General features: G+C 48.2%; 1 protein-coding gene across 1 annotated transcript in view; it reads left to right on the forward strand.

Annotated features, from left to right (window-relative positions):
* Positions 1–10,424: 10,424 nt before the first annotated feature.
* The window catches only part of LOC119095997 (tachykinin-like peptides receptor 99D), a 102,235-nt gene continuing 95,868 nt past the window's right edge, over positions 10,425–16,791 (forward strand). Inside the window, exon 1 of the mRNA XM_037218872.1 lies at positions 10,425–10,475. Coding sequence (XP_037074767.1) covers positions 10,425–10,475 — 51 coding nt within the window. The remainder of the gene's footprint in view (positions 10,476–16,791) is intronic.

The raw sequence follows: 16,791 nt of genomic DNA on the forward strand, positions 1-16,791 counted from the left end.
AGAGAATCGAAAAGCTGATCTTTTGGTTAACCAAAACTAGACTTTCGCGCTGACCTAAAGCAGGTGACCAAAGTCAGGCCGTGGTTGTCGGCAAAGGCAATTCGTAAGGTAACCTCCAAACTGAGGAACAAGGGGGCGTTATACAAGGTGATATAATTTTGAGATGGTTTCGACGACAGTTGGACAATTGAGCTCACTTATGTTGGTCAAATAAATTAATCCCACGAACGTGGGATTACAACAAGTTCAGCTCACCTGTGCTCAGGTGTGATGGAAGTTCAAAGCCAACCATATGTTTTTTAGAATACTTGATTTGCTAGATCGTTTTGGCGTTCATCTCTAATCGCTTGATAACAGGGACGTTAACTGTTCTCGTATTTTGAGTTCATACCGAGCAGTATAGTCACGGACCTGAAGTTAAAGCGAACAAGCTTTTGTTTTGAAAATCATGCCGCCCACGGAAGTTCCAGACGCTGATTTTAGATTTAAGTGTCTGAATGAACTCGAAGGCCCTTGGTCCGTTTGACAGTTCTCAAGGTCAAAGAAGGTCGCTGACCTGATCTTAACACTAGCGACTTTTTTACGTTCAAACTGGTTGTGTCAGATGGTATAAGTGCACTTTGGACACTGATGTCAAGCTCGTTCTGGTTTGACCCTACTTTATTCGAAAGTCTCAATCTGCTCCTACCTAAGAAATTGGCGTAAACGAGGCCATATGGTTTCTTACGAACCCTCAGAATTTTATGTTTATAGTTGTCTTACTTTTGATACATGAAGAATTCAAAGATTCCCACCTCTGTCCCCCACTGCCTGTCCACATCATACGCAAGCTTAGCACTAACACCTGTGACCGCACAACGTGCGACCACAAACACCTGCGACCGCACAACGTGCCACCACAAATGACTAAGGCTACACAGCCCGCGACCACAAATGCCTGTGACTACACAACCTGCAACTACAAACACCTGTGGTCACACAACCCGCGACCACAAACACCTGTGACCACACAACATGCGACCACAAATGACTGTGGCTACACAGCCTGCGACCACAAATGCCTGTGACTACACAACCTGCAACTACAAACACCTGTGAATACGCAACCTGCGACCTTAAATACCTGTGATCACACAACCTGCGACCACAAATACCTGTGATCACACAACCTGCGACCACAAATACCTGTGATCACACAGCCTGCGACCACAAATGCCAGTGATCGCGCAACCTGTAACCGCAAATAATCGCAACCACACATATTTGCGGTACGTTAAGTAAAACCGCTTATGTCAATATTTCCGTTCACAGACTCAGGCCGTGTATTTGACAACTAATCATGATGTGACAACGAATTAAGCGCACCCAGCAGCGATGTTTACTGGCTAACGCTTATCGAACTATACTAAATATGGGTTATCGTTGCTGACAGTGGAACAAAATAAGAATATATGAAGGGAAATATTTGTCTGCCATGATTTCATCATTTAGCTTATCTCAACAAACTCGGCCTTGGATGTCCTGACATTACTTAATTTTGTCTGATCATACTGGCAGCAAAGAATGGTAGAGTAACTGGACCCTGGACAGTTGTATAGGCTGCATTTTTTCTTCAAACGTAGGTAGGTCGCCTAAGCGCAAAATGCGAGCGAAACTACCGGCAAAAAGATAATTAATAACGACCCTCGAATGGAATGGCCAGCGATCTATCAACGATCACAAAGTCACCCATCGCCCAGTCACCAATCATCAAGCCACCGATCCTCACGCCAGTAATCATCAAGCAACCAATCGTAAAGCCACCAATCAACGAGGCACCATTTATTAGACCACCGATTATCAAGCCACCAATTATCAAGCCACTAATTATCAAGCCACCATTCAGCAAACCACCGATACATCCACCAAACACCAAACCGCTGATCATCAAGGCACCAATCATCAAGCCACCGATCACAAGAGCCGTCCACGTCCAGACCCATAAACGCATGAGGCCGCGCCAGCTGAGCCTCTACAGTTGAGTTGCAAGGAAATTGAATGTAAAAGTTACCACGCACGGCGCACTATCACTGGTCCGGAACACTTTGGTTCGGGTACAGTTCTAAGTTCCGAAGTCTGCAGAGGTTCGGCTGATGGCACGCATTTCGTGCCAAGTGCCACCGATCGGTTGAAAACCGGCATTAGTCTTTCCAGCGACCCGGTGCACCAGATGGTGTCTCTTGTGTCGCACTCCGCCTACGCGTTTGGACGCAGCATGCTCGAAATATTGGAAACACGCCTGCTTCACATGAAAGTTCTGACAAATATTGCATGGGGTTGTTTTCTGAACTAGCACCATGCGTGAAAAACCTGGGTTCCTAAGCACGTGCAAAGCATCCTTTTATCTCTCTCGTTTTTGAATAGCAATCATTTCGCCGGGCCAAATGATTCGACTTTATGTGACGCAGCGCCAATATCACTGCATTCCGGCTGACCATTAATGTTTGTTTCCTGGAGGTCCTTCAACCAGCAAACGCAAACAAGCAACTTTGAAGCAGTTATACTGGTCGGTAGCACCCGTATCAGCCTTAGATGGAAAGGGTCTGACATTCAATCTATCGTTTCTGAGCAATAGTCTGCACCTTCCGGGCGCTTCAAGGAAACTCCTGTCTTCTTTGTAAAAGAGCTGGATCTGAGGCTTTGATGTGCCAGGTCGATTATACGGATCTGATTGTTCAGCTAGAGGCTACCGAAGTTCCTGAAATCACGTTGCTTGGTATCAATGGCTGGTCTAAATTATATTGCATAGCTCACAAGAAATATCAAGCCTTTCGCTGGGGACGACGGGGAGGGAAGGTCATCTCTCCACATCGGTCGAAGCCGTTTGTTCGGTAGCGACGGTGGCACTGCGGGGAGGAGGGGGGGGGGGGGGGGAGTGACCCGATCATGAATGCATCAAAAGCGAGGTTAACCCTTGTCTTGATAGGGGGAAAGGGGTGGTGCGATCTCCTTAAGCTTTTTGAGGGCACTTCTCCGGAGCGTTGTGCAATGGCGCCCAAATTTTCAGTAGTCTGTAGGGGGTATTTGGGGCCGGTTTTGACAGCAAAAACGCGTTCCAATCTTTTCTGCTTTTGGAGCAGCGGTGGTTTCTAATGTGTCATTAACGACGCCGCGCCCCAAAACTGTATGTTCAAGACATTTAAGAACGCATACCATTGTGCCCAGTATTGAACAAGAAACACAACTGCTTAGGTTTTATGTTACCACAAGACATGGTTTCGTATGTACGCTTCTGTAAAATTGAGCAGTGCGATTTTCTGGAACATTTGTCCTTTGACTTGACATAATTGGGTCAATTATTGATCTACAAACATAAAGTCTAGCACCGATCGTGAGATCTCGTTGAGACCAACCCACTGATATTTTCTGCTAAGCTCTGTCTTAATTATATTGGATATGTCTTGGGGATCGCATCGATTCCCCTTCTGTTCCCCACATCAGTCCGCGTTGTGAAAAAACAGCGAATCAGGACGAGGGTGTATTCGTGCGTTTACTATCTGCTGCCATATCAGCCCAATGTTTCCCAAACGCATTTTGGCGAATAATCTCATCCTCCGGCGGTGTTTGGATTTGACATTGTTTTGCGAAGGAATGAAAGGGTGGATAACAAGTTTAATGCAGATCACAGGCAAGTTAGGTTTTGCAGGGCGTGTGACGGGCGAGGTACGACAGACGCGACTTCTCATCATGCAGATGATAGCGAGGCATTAACCAGCGGAACTGGTAGTATTTGCGAACTCCTGCAAATAGTCATTGCCGCTGCATCAAAGTCGTCCCATTTTCGTGACTTTAGCAGGCAAACTGACGTAAAGCAGAATGACGTCTGAATGCAGCCATTTTTATTGAGATCTGCTTTAAAACACCGGCAACCAATAGCCTAAAAAATTGCAATGTATCTGACGTCTACTAATATGATACTAATTTCCTTTGTGTTCTGGCTTTGTTGGAGACGCCAAATGTGTATTGGACTACGTCGCCTCTGGACGTCACTGGTGTTCCAATGTCAATCAAAAGTTACGATTGAGTCACCACGTGACTAAATACATGACTTTGTCGAATAAATATAACTTAGCATTTCTAGTTCCAGAAGGAGTTAACCGGTATCAGAAGATTCAGCATGTAAAGCATCCAGTATAAGAAGTTATTAGGATAAGCTGTTATTAGGTTATCAATTGAGCAATCACAACTTTTAAAGGACAGAATGACAGTGCCAGCTATTAAGGAATAAGCCTACAACCTTCGTGGATAAATCTACAATTAACACCGGTAAAAGTTGTCGGACATCTGACCTACAGGTCAGATGTCCGACCTGTCGGCAGTAGGCCAACGGGTGTGCATAAGAGGTACACCAACAATAAGTCGACACGCTCGATTTTCTGTACCATTCTCCTTCTGTACTTTGTCACTGGATGTCGGAAAAAGAACAGGAAGCAGGAGAACAGGAACGCTGAATCCAGCTGAAGAGTCGCAACTTGATTTACGGAAATATTGTACTTTTCACTTTCAACCGATCTAGCTTTCAGCCGATGATGGCGGGAAAATGCGCCACGATTAATCAATATGCGGTGAATCGGCTGTCAACAAAAATAGATTGCATTAGCCAGCGTCCCAGGTTATTTTCAGAAACTTTGGCTGAAGTCGGGACTCTACTAAGGAAGCATCGTTCCAAAGCAGCAGGGATTAAAGCCCAAGCTTGGGTGAAGCCTTTCATGCAAAGCAATTGATACTAAACAACCTTTTCACAAGGAATTTCTACGCTGAAAGATTTTTAAAAAGTTCTTTATATTGTCATGAAACTTAAGCATAGACTCAACGCTGATCATACAATGGTTGTTTTCTTGCAATTATATTAACATTCAGCCGCTAAGCCAGCTGTTTCCAACGTTGCATGAGTTTTTTGTATGAAAACACAAATCACACAAATATTTATAGAGCTTTTCTTTCCGCCCATGCCCTTGGTTTAAAAATTAAAGAATACTATCAAATGATAGGAGAATATCAGACCTAGCGATCGGCCGTGTTGATCAGTCCAGGACGCTCGATGTTGGCTGCGCTTTTAGTGCTTACGTCTTTACATCTGTGGGGAAAGGCGGGTTTGAAGATGATTTTGATTTAAGGATAATTCAAAGTGGATTATGTTTAGGTGTGTAAGGATTGTAAGCACTGTATGCCTATGAAGAAGGCCGCGGAAGGGGTATACGAACTTTTTTGTTGCATGTGCATTGGACATGCCAACGCATGTTTCAAAAAGTTTCGAAAGCTCCAATGGGAGATCTGGCATCGCACCTCGCGTAAAAGCTTTAAGACATTGCTTGAACCCAGCCAACCGGAACTTTATCAAAGCACACATTCTTAAAACACGTTTTAAATCTTTGAAAATATTTATAGCCCAAAATTGGTGACAAAACTTGTGTCGTTAGAGAAGATGCGCTGAAAACCTCTTTAAGGGTTTAAAAAGTCGCACTGTAATCCATTGTGAAAACGCTGGTACCGAACTATTGTCCCCGCTTCACTGATATCTGCTATTGGAATGGACGTAACGACACGAGCTACTGCTCGTGCTCCACTGGCACTAGCTTCGTAAGCGACATCTTACGGGATATTTCTGTCTGGACGCGCAGCTGCCCCTACTACATAGGACATAGCCTCGCTGTCATTTTGGTAGCGATTTTCCGGTCGTAGCGCGTCATCTGAGAGTAGAAAGGGCGAATCTAAGACATTGCATTTAGAGATGACTTACATTTTTAGTTCACTTTTTCATATCCGTATAGTAGGTTATCAAGCCGTTGGCTGCGAGGAATCGTCTGGCTCTTCGGAGATGCGGCAAAGTTGTGCAGCACTGACCATCACCTAATGAGCGGACGTGGTAAACGTTTCCGAAGGTACGTAAGTGGCAAGCTGGTGACCTTCAGAGTTTTACAAGCTTTTTACTTAAGAATGTGAATCCCTTTTACACCCGCCCACAAGGGAAACCCCTTCCTTCTCTAAACATTCCACCGCGACCAAGTTTTATATAAATTAATGAACCCACCCGAGGAGGAAACCCTCAAAATACCGGAACTTGGGAACGATGCTGGGGCACATAACCGGACAATGTGCGCTGTCTTTTGATCGCTCGCATAGCGTTTTGTAAATGGTACATCCGACTACACATGATACAATTGGGGGTGCCGTTAATGTAGCAGTTAGCGTGTCTGTCTTAACCACCATGCGTCTGGGAAACTAGAGATACGGGGTTCGATTCCCCACGGTGTCCGTCCTTCCTGCCAGGGTAGGAGGCAGGCGACGCTTTTTAGCCTGAGCAGCTGGGTGCGTCGTAAAGCCCCAATGACAACAAAACGCAGTTGGGTTCACGTTCACGTCTGCTCTGATCGCCGAGATCTGATATAATTACTCAAAAACACGCACCTGGAAGATACGTGACCGCCCCTCATCCAAATATACACATCATTTTCACCGGCACTAGCCATCGATAACAGGTCGCCAACAGTGGGCATGTTCTCATTGTCAGCGCTGATGAAATCGTGGAGTTGAAACCCAGCTTCTCCGTGTCAGGAGCCAGTTCTGAGCCGTGTTGTCGAGCTTTTGGTTCAGTTGCAAATATTTCGTTTCGGCTGTGTGTTCGAAGGATGACCTGGCGGACTAGATTTAGAGCACCGGCCCAATAGCTTGCTCTATGTGCCGTAAACCCACCACTCAGGTTGTGACGTCCGGTTCTGCGATCTGCGTTCGGCCGGGAGAGGTGGAGTTAGTTTTCCCCTTACAGGAACACGGAGATTTCAGCATCTGTTCATCGATCAAGTTAGCATTCCTGTTCGTGACTTAGGTCGTGTCAAAGAGGTTAACCTCTAACAAAATTTGATGACATATAACGCTTTTATAGGTCATTTACCATTGTTCAAAAGCTTGTTATATTGACAGAACATGACTTTGCCCCCAGTTTGTGCCTCTCAGATTTTTTTTTCGAATAATGCTACCGTCAGGCTATTTTTTATCAGGTTAGGTTATGGTCAGGTTATTTTTTTATCCATTTCGTCAGGTTCAGTTTTTGCTATTTTTCATGAATGATACATCGTTGTACATATCTTTGTGCAGTTCTGGTGTTTGTGCGTGAAGAAAAGGTGCTAACTGACATGCATGGCCATATGGCCATAAAGCCAATCATATCATATGACGCCTAGTATGTGTCATATGTGCCACATCATCATATGATATGTGATAAGCGTCATTTGTGCCACACCATCATATGATATACAATATGTGTCACACCACATCATATCATATCCTATCATATGACCCTGTAGCACATGACCTTGACCGAAGGCATGACCTGCCTCTACGGGTGCCGTCTGCAAAACACATGCTGGGCTCAAAATAAGCGGTTTAATAGGTAATCTTGGACCCAGAACCCAAATCTCCCTTGATATGTTGTGATATTATTCATGTGCATGATTAGGTCACAATCGGTCACGTAAAAACATGAAAGTTGGTATGAGGCCACCCAAGGTCGATGATCTATGCTGTTGGTAGCGGATAAGCTAGATGAATGAGTGCGGCGCGTGCAACCGCCTCCTTATCGTGTTTATGCAGCTGATGATGCATAATTTAATGCACTAACGTGACTATTCACACTTTGTTACGACTTCATTACCAAGCTTTGAAGAGACTATGCATCATGTATACAAGAGTTATGTGATCCTGAGTACCTGTAGATGCACAACGCACCATTTCTGACCACCGAAAACGTTGTGCTGGACAATTAGACCCGGTTAGAATTTCAATGTTTTTAGTTTGATGGTTTATGAATTTGCCGTGAGTTAGCATCAGATTACTTTTAGGTCAGCTTAGGATCGTACTTTTGTGTTAACATGCTTCTTTAACAGCTTCACCTCATAAATATAAACTTGATCAGAGCCACATCGTGGAAAATATCGTTATTGCACCCTCCTGGAATGCCAATTTTGAACGGTGACCTGATCTAGCTTGACCCTTGTGTGGAACAGAAGCGGTCGGAATGGACTCTCCAGTCTTTGCGCTATTTCCGTGGTCTCAGTATCCGTATTGGCGTTACAATATAGGTTTGAACTGCGTCCATCGGAGCGATTTTTTCCTTTCATGACCTCTTGCGACCTCGCATTTGACTTAAGGTCAAAAATGTGGCGTGCGTTTTTCATGATTTGACGAGACCTTCACAACAGCAGCTTTCTTTTTCTTACACGGCGTCTGGAAGTGGGAGATCCCGGGGGAAGTCAACTTCCCCTGGTCGGGTGCGGTTTCCTCCGATCCTCGGCCAGACGTAGGTGAAGTGCTTAAATTTTGCCTTCGCTCTTCCGCCACCACGACTGTAGATGTTTTACGTTCTGCGCAACGCTGCTACACGGCCGCCTTGGGCATGGGTTGAAACTCGTTGGCAACTTGCCAGCTGATCTTTCGTTGGCAGTCTGGCTAAGCAATGCTCCCGCTGAGGGACACGTATCATGTGCTGCTGAATAACTAGTCAAGCAGCTTTTCCCCAACCAGCGGAGGTGGGTTTCCATCCAATATTGCGTAAAACACCATCCTGATAAAAGGGTGTCTTAAACAAATAAGCTGAATGGGCCACGGCACAACTTCTAGAAATGTTGACACTTGTTTGCTGAAAGCTGTGTTGTGGTGGGATCACTGGCTGCAAAGGTCTATGTTTGTCGCTGTTGCCTGTTGTACAAAATATGTCAAAGGCAGGGCTGGTCTGCACGGATCGGGCTACAGAATATGCCCGGTCTGCTGTCTGGCTGGTAAAAAACAAAACATCGTGATAGCAGGGAAAGGGATCCACACTAAGAAAATAACCTAATGCTGCTTGCTGGACCGAATAAGACGCATCTTTCGTGTTGCGTAAGGTCAAAAATTTGGTGTGGAGTTTTCATGATTTGACAAAACCCTCAAAATGGTACCCCTATTTTTCTCAAGGGCAGCATGTTTTTCTCTAGGATTTTTCATTACCTCACATGATGAAAAAAACTTTGGTATTCATGTGTGATGTCTTGATATTCGGCATAACGGTTACACGACGGCACATTGGACATGCGAAATCACTTCGCGTTGTCATATGTGCGGCATTGTTCAATGAATTGTTCGCATTTGTCAGGAACAAAGATTAGATACATCGTGATTATTTTGAGTGGTGTTGGAACGCTTTGTCTGATACGTTTGAGACGTCACTAATCCCAAACACTTCGATGTTATAACGATACCTTCCCAGGGCGTGTCCAAGCTACATTGGTTGGGGCTCTATCCATAGATGAGCTTGAAAACGGCAGACAGTTTCTGCACGCAGGGTGCTCCTGTTTATGTAGCACAAAGTCTTTTTCTTCACCGCTGCCTTGAAAAGAAACGCACAGTGTTGCAAATGCACCAAAAACATAACGAAATGAAACAGGCTTTGAAAAAGCACTTTGAAAACTTGCATGCATTCTCTAACACGTGGAACAGTGCTTAGGGAGAAACTGGTGCGCGGCCTGGTGTGCGAATATCTGGCTGTCCACACATTTGCATGCGACAGATCCCCGTCAGTTCCCTGCCGCGTCATGTGTCATGACATACGCATGTTTTGAGCTGGCTGCCACCTCCCCAAGTCAGAAAGCCAACAGATCTGCACGTTGTGAGAGTGCAACCGGAACTGCTTCATACCCGGTCACGTGTAACACGCGGACGCACGGATGCCTGTCCGTTGTCAGCTTTGCCACGTATTTCCACGTGACGAGTTGGCTGCACTTCTTCGGTTTCAAGGATGTACAGACGTCAGCCACTGGACGCCTTGGCAAGTGACGAGCTGGCGGTGCGGTCTCTCTCGCGGGTGTGTGGGAAGCCCACGGCGCTGTGACACCTGTGCCCCGGAGAGGCCCGCATACAGCAAAGTGCACTCCGTGTGGGGCATTAAGCAAACGACCAAGCCTTGTCTTTGCTGGGACTGAACCGGAAAAAGCGACGTTGACCTGCGCGCTAGGTCGGAGGGCGGCACAGTGCCTGCGGCAGACGAGAGCGACATTGTGGCTAACGAAAACGATACCGTGGCTGACGAATGCGACACGGCGGCTGACGAGAGCTACATAGCGGCTGACGTGAGCGACGCCGTGGCTGACGAGAGCGACACAAAGGCTGACGAGAGCGACATGGCGGCTGACAAGAGCGACACGGTGACTGACGAGGGCAACACAGCGGCTGCCGAGAGCGACACGGCGACTGACGAGAGCGACACATCGATCGACTAGATTGATGCAGCGGCTGACGAGAACTACACAGCGGGCGGTGAGAGCGGCACAGCGGCCGATAAGAGCGACACTTTGGCTGACGAGAGCGACATAGCAGCTGACGAGAATGACATATCGGTTGGATAGTGTAACGGAATGCTTGACGACAGTGACGTGGCGACCGACGAGATCGACACACCGGCTGGGGTGCGGCGCTGCGTTAAAGGCATGCCTATCATGACTGGCGGGACATAGACAATTTAGATCAGCAGATACTGCTAGTCATGAGCGACGCGTTGTGTAAAGAGGAACACCTGCCTCTTGAGCAAGCACTCACAACATGCTCGGAAGGTGCAGCACCTGCGGACGGCGGGACGGAGACAGGTGGCACTCGTGCCAGCGGGACGTGTACATGCCCCCCGTCCCCTATGGTATTCCAGCCTCAGTCAAGGGATCGTCGCCCGATGGCTTTACCTGTCATTTCCACCGCGGCAAGGGTGGGACAATTTAATTCGTTCGCCACTGGTGAAGCGGGAGAGTGGTTGTATCAGGCCACTCAGGCTCATCACCTCTGGGATCGGTTTATGAGGCAAAGTGGAGACCATCATCATCTGCACCAGTGGTCCGAGTTAATGACACCAAATTAAGAAGGCTCGTCGCCCGGCACCAAGAAGGCTTGTCGTCCGACCAGGGTGCCGGACGACGAGCCTTCTTAATTTAGCGCGTGGGGAACTTCTGGTGATATGGACATTCATTTATCGCGGTGTCTTTGCGCCATGTTTTTGTAGTACTGCCCTGGTAGAGCAGCTGGCTTCCATCCACAAGCATTAAAAGATAAACACCCTCGTACGACCGCAGTAGAAACGAACACCCATCACGGGCGGCATCAGTAGCACCGGGTACGGGCATTTACGTGCGCACATTCGGGTACTAACGACGAAAACATTGAAGAACGGAGCCGGAAGAACGACGATAAAAACACGATGTGGATGATATACAGCATACCAGCAAATTAAAAACACGCGGTAAAGGTGCAGTCTATTCCTACCTCGCCCTAACGTGCAGGTAGAACCAAGGTAACTGGAAGTTAGAAAAGTACAGGACAAAACCGGTATGTACAGGACAAAACCGGTATGAGTCGATCAGTAGTACAGAGAAGTTATCATTTGTTTTAACAAATAACCCTCTTGACTTTTAAGCAGCAAATCAGCGGCGACAATTTGCCTCATCTGAGGGACAGCTTTGGCGTGAACCGACTTTACGCCAAGCAAATTGCCTTTGAAAACCATGCATTGCGCCATGCCGTGAAACCTAAAATTAAGTGATAAGCCCAGGTCTTCTGTATTTCTCACGGTGTGAAAGGACTTACGAGCTTCACCAGTGCTACTTCCTTCAAAATGTTCGCATTACTGTAGGAGATTCATGTGGACTTGGGCCATGCGGGGGACGGTAACCGGGGCCATTATATGGGTCCTGCTCAGGTCCGCCTGCAGAGACGTGCCTCTTCATTGACCCGCTAGCACCAGCACACGATCAGCACAGCTCCAGCACCAGCACCACCACACCTCTCCACAGCCGGCTGGTGTCAGCGAACGGTCGCTGTGCGTGCGGCGGCGGAATTGCTGTGTGTGCGGCGGCGGAATCGCTGTGCGTGCGGCGGCGGAATCGCTGTGTGTGCGGCGGTGGATTCACTGTGTGTGGCGGTGGCGGTGTCGCTGTGCGTGCGGCGGTGGCGTCGCCGTGCGTGCGTGCGGTGGTGTCGCTCTGCGTGCGTGCGTTGGTGCCACTGTGTGCGCGGCAGTGGCGTCGCCGTGCGTGCGTGCGGTGGTGTCGCTCTGCATGCGTGCGGCGGTGTTGTGTAGCGCGCGGCGGTGGCGTCGCTGTGCGTGCGGCGGCGGCGTCGCTCTGCGCGCGGCGGTGGCGTCGCTGTGCGCGCGGCGGCGGCGTCGCTCTGCGTGCGGCGGCGGCGTCGCTCTGCGCGCGGCGGTGGCGTCTCTGTGCGTGCGGCGGCGGCGTCGCTGTGCGTGCGGCGCTGTTGTGCGTCGCGCGGCCGCGCACGACAGCTGGGCCACGGCGCTCCCTGGGGCGCGGCGACAAGTGGCGACTGTCGGCGCGCCGCGGTCTGCTACCACCGGCCCATTTCCCCCGGGTGATCAGGGAGCGACCTTATCGCGGGCGCCGCGCACTTTGCCACGCGGCTTGTTGCCGTTGCGATGGGTCGTGTGTCGCGTACGGATCACGCCGTTCGATTACAGGAATTACAATGGTGCGACGTGCAATCGCTGTAATGTGTGGAGGGGAGGCGTAACGATTCAGCTTATGCATGCAGGAGCGCCGGCGGCGCGTGTAACGCGGGCGATGGGGAGAGTGACTCCTTCCGGACGAATGGGTACTTGTGGCTTCAGTGTGGAGATATCCCCCAGGGCTGCAGGACCGTACTCATGGTTTTATACGGTTCTGCTGCGTCGGCCTGTGTGAATCAATACGAGGCGTATTTATTACAAATTCATGAGTCTTAGCGCGCCTGGTGGCATCAGTAAATGTTCACTCAGTTATTCATTACGCCGGACCTGATTCATTTCTCCTTGGAGACCCGTTTTTGCGCTCGCTCAGAGACGCGTGCCGAAACTCGTTCCCAGGGGTCTTGAAGAACGTTACCGCCATATGTGGTGCCTTTGTCTTCAGCTTTGTTTTTTGACGCACTAGGGGAGGCTCGTCCATCAGGGCCAAGCAACAACATACTTTATGATTGCCCTTGCCAAAGCAGGTTATGTTGTTTTCCCAGGCATTTCAGTCTCAGCATTTCGCCATTCCTTACGTCTGGAGTGAAACGAGCTCAAGCGGTTTGACACTTTCAATTGCCTTCTCCATTTTTTACACATATATTTCAAGTCATTTCATTCAGTCTACGCATCACCTTTCAGATAGCCTATTATTTTTATTTGAAGCTCAAAAGAGAGGCGAGCCGTAGGGTACCCCTGCGACCATCTGTGGGACTTTCGACATCGAGCCTAACCCAAGTCAGGGCCTTCCTTCGGGGTTTGAGCGGCGCTCGGACTGCCCCCGTGTCACGGCGGCCCCTGAAAAGGGTCACGGCTGACGTCATGGCTGATGTCACGGCTGACAACCACAGTCTGCCGCGCAGAGCCCGGATGATCATTCGGTGTGGGGCGGTGGGTGAAGAAGGGAGACCGGACGTTAACATGCGCTCGGGTGGGCGTAAATTGGAACCCTCTGAAGGCCTTTCCAGAATGACTTCCGATCAAGGCGGTGTTGCCGCGTCTGATTTTGCATGGCTGTAGATAATTGTATAGCCAAATTTGGACATGTAAACTCATATGTGCGGTGGTAGGTTGCTGGTTATGGCAGGTCAAGGCCAGGCCAATCATCTAACGCGACTCCCAGAGATTCGGTCAATCTGGTGCGACAACAGATTGTTAGACAAGGCTTTATATCTTTCAAATGCTTTTTAGGCAATTGAACAGCTAGATTTAGGAATATGGCTCATTTCTTTGGCCCTGGGTTAGGTATGAAGGTCAGGTCGCGGTCAAAGCTGAAACTGCTTTTTTACTGCATAACTTGATTTATGGGGTATTTTGGCGCTCATTTCGAGTTTCTTGAATATGGGGACGTTAGCTGGCATCGTATCTGAAATTCAAGAACTTAAAGGAGGCCACTTATCACAAATTACCCCAATCAACATTTTGCTGTGATGAACGTGTCGTCTAGCGTAGTCCTTGCCGCTTATTTATATATGGAAATATCAAAACAATCATTTTGATTTTCATCACTTTGACCTTTCGCAAGGCAAATAAGGTAATGTTCCTCATATCAACACCAGTGAACTTTTGGTTGGAAGAGACATGTGGGTCAAAGGACGTTGTACTAGGTGGTATGAAAGCCCCTCGAACAACAGTCGGGTGTTTGACCTCGTTCTGCCTTACGTAACCCAAAGATCATGACCAAAGGACCTCAAATTTTGGCATGAGTGGGTTCATCGACAGGTCACCTGTGCTGTGAGTTCGATGTATCTAGCTCTATTAGATTTTTGGATCACAGAGGGGTGAATTGTTTCGCTCCCACCAGTGCGCGTCACCTTCAACCTTGTGCGTGTTAGAGCTTGCATTTGATAACTTAAATGCGCAATGTTCACCATAACTGGTTTCGTCCGGGTTTTAAGAAAGTTCAGTCAAAGAGTGCAACGCCGATAACAGCTTTGAACAGCAAGGAACGGATTGCTTCAATGTCTGGAAGCTGGGGTTTTAATCACCTAAGCACCGCTTGGTCAAAAATTCAATTAGAAGCTGTCTGGCAGCACACAGGACTAAAAGTGCTGCAGACGGGTGACCCTCTCCATGCCTTACAAGGTGCCTTAGAGGAACATTCCAGGATGTATGAACAAAGTATAACGGCGCTTATTCATAGTGTGGTGTGAAGTGTTTCACAGTTCGATGACTACTCGTGAGCACCAGCGCCTTGGATCCTTTGATCTAGGGATCTCAAGGTAAGCCTTTGATTGCACGATGGTGGCGATTAAATGGCTCAATCTTCCGGCGCCTCCACGTGGCTTGAATTAAAAAGTGATTACACACGGTTGACCTGCGATGGCCGGAGTATCCTACCATTCACCCCATGGCGTTCATTCGGACTAGGTCTGGTTTTAAAAGCATACTACCGTGCGTCGGCTAAAATACTGCCATGATAGCCTTCTATGCTGTGCTTTGCAGCTTCTAAAGCTACCAGATGCGTGAACTCAGATGTGACCGTGATAAGTGTCACGGATTGGAGGGCCTGTACGTTTGCTCACTCATGAAATGTCCACCTGAAGCTGGCGCTTTCATATTCGCTATTACTCTATTTCAGTGACTGGTGTGGGGATAAGTGTCTTATTTAAGAACAGTTATTTGTGAGTTATCCTAATCGCTTATTTTCGTTTTCATGGGCGACCAAAGAACTTCCAAAAATGTTTACGTCGCAGTTTTTCGATATTTGAGAATAGATTAAATGGGTCTGAAAGCTACAATGTAAGGTGCATGTTTCAAGAAGGTCGTGATATCTTAACCGGTTGAGGTCTGCTGATCGTTAATTCACGATAACGTTGCACAGAAGCTGAATGGCTACAAGCGTTAAGGCGTTTGCTTTGCTATGCAGCAGAGCAGAACAATATAACTTGCATGACAGGAGCTGTTCAGGTGCTTTTTTGTCCCAAAGTATTAGCGTTTCAAGGATTTATTTTTGAATTAGCTATACATATATCTGTCATGACCAGACAATTTTCGGTGCGATGAAAACCTTGGCTGCTACCATACCACATCGCACCCATGTATCTTATAATGAGAGATAAAGACAAGGGACACATAAGCATCAAAACGATGGAGAGAAGACTTTATCGCTATCGAAGTTTTTTCCGCGCAGCGAAATAGGACGAATCGCGTCCAACTTTGGGGAAAACGGGGCAGTGATTACTCACCCCAACTCCCTATCCCCGCCAGTTCATATAAGTGCGATGCAACACCGTTGCAAACGTTTATAATCCTTTTTGCTATAAGAATTAAGCATTAGGCAGTAGGAATATCCTTCATAAGAATCTCAATCAAACACTGGTATGGAGCCCGCAGATGCGGTGCAACTCCAGCGGTGGCGACTGTTCTGGGGAAGTCCGTTAGCCATGTATTCGGCCGATAGCCATAGACGGCCGTTATTCGGCCGTTAGCCACATTGTCCGTTAGCCGCTTGCGGGGCCGTGGCCCCGAGTGGGCCACCCATAGTGGAGCAACATACCCAGAGCAAAGAATCCAAAGCACGCAGCTTCATTAGCATGCGAGCTTTTCACCAACCCAAAACCAGCGTCGTCTACCCAGATTTCAAAATCTACTCTCCGAATGCTCAACGCGGTTGGAGTTTTGTCACGCATTTCATAAGCGCTAAGTAAATCATTTTGTTTGCCACTACCCCGGCTAGATTTCCTTATACAAGTCGCTGTTATTTACCAGCGCTGCCGAAATGTTTCTGGGCTCGTGTTGCAGCAATTCCAAAACACACCTCGCGTAAATACCGCGCGCCGCTGCTTTCCCAAGGCAGCGGCAGCCACGCGTCAGCTCTCTCGCCGCTCCATTCGGCATTTTTTTCACTCAATCTCTGCAGCTTCTGTTACGAAGCGGCGTAAAATGAGGAAAGATGGACGGACGGACGGACGGACGGACGGACGGACAGGCGGACAGACGGACGGGTGGACGGATGGACGGACGGACAGGCGGACAGACTCACCATAGCCATATTGTTTGTGGACAAGCGTCTCCGTTCTGGCTGGAATGAAGAGATCTGTTGCGCATGGATCAACTGCATACGACATTCGTGGAAACATTTGCCACTACTTGGACAGTGTGCAGTGTGATCATACCGTTGGCCGCCGGTAGTACCCTGTTATCGGTTGCTGGTTGTAGCCGAGATGTGCGGGTGCTTGCTTTGCGGGTGGGTGATGTGCGGATGGGTGATGTGCGGGTGGTGCGCGGGTGGGTAATGT

This window comes from Pollicipes pollicipes, unplaced genomic scaffold (assembly GCF_011947565.3).
Source record: "Pollicipes pollicipes isolate AB1234 unplaced genomic scaffold, Ppol_2.1 Scaffold_1827;HRSCAF=2136_pilon_pilon_pilon, whole genome shotgun sequence".
Classification (NCBI taxonomy): Eukaryota; Metazoa; Arthropoda; class Thecostraca; order Pollicipedomorpha; family Pollicipedidae; genus Pollicipes; species Pollicipes pollicipes.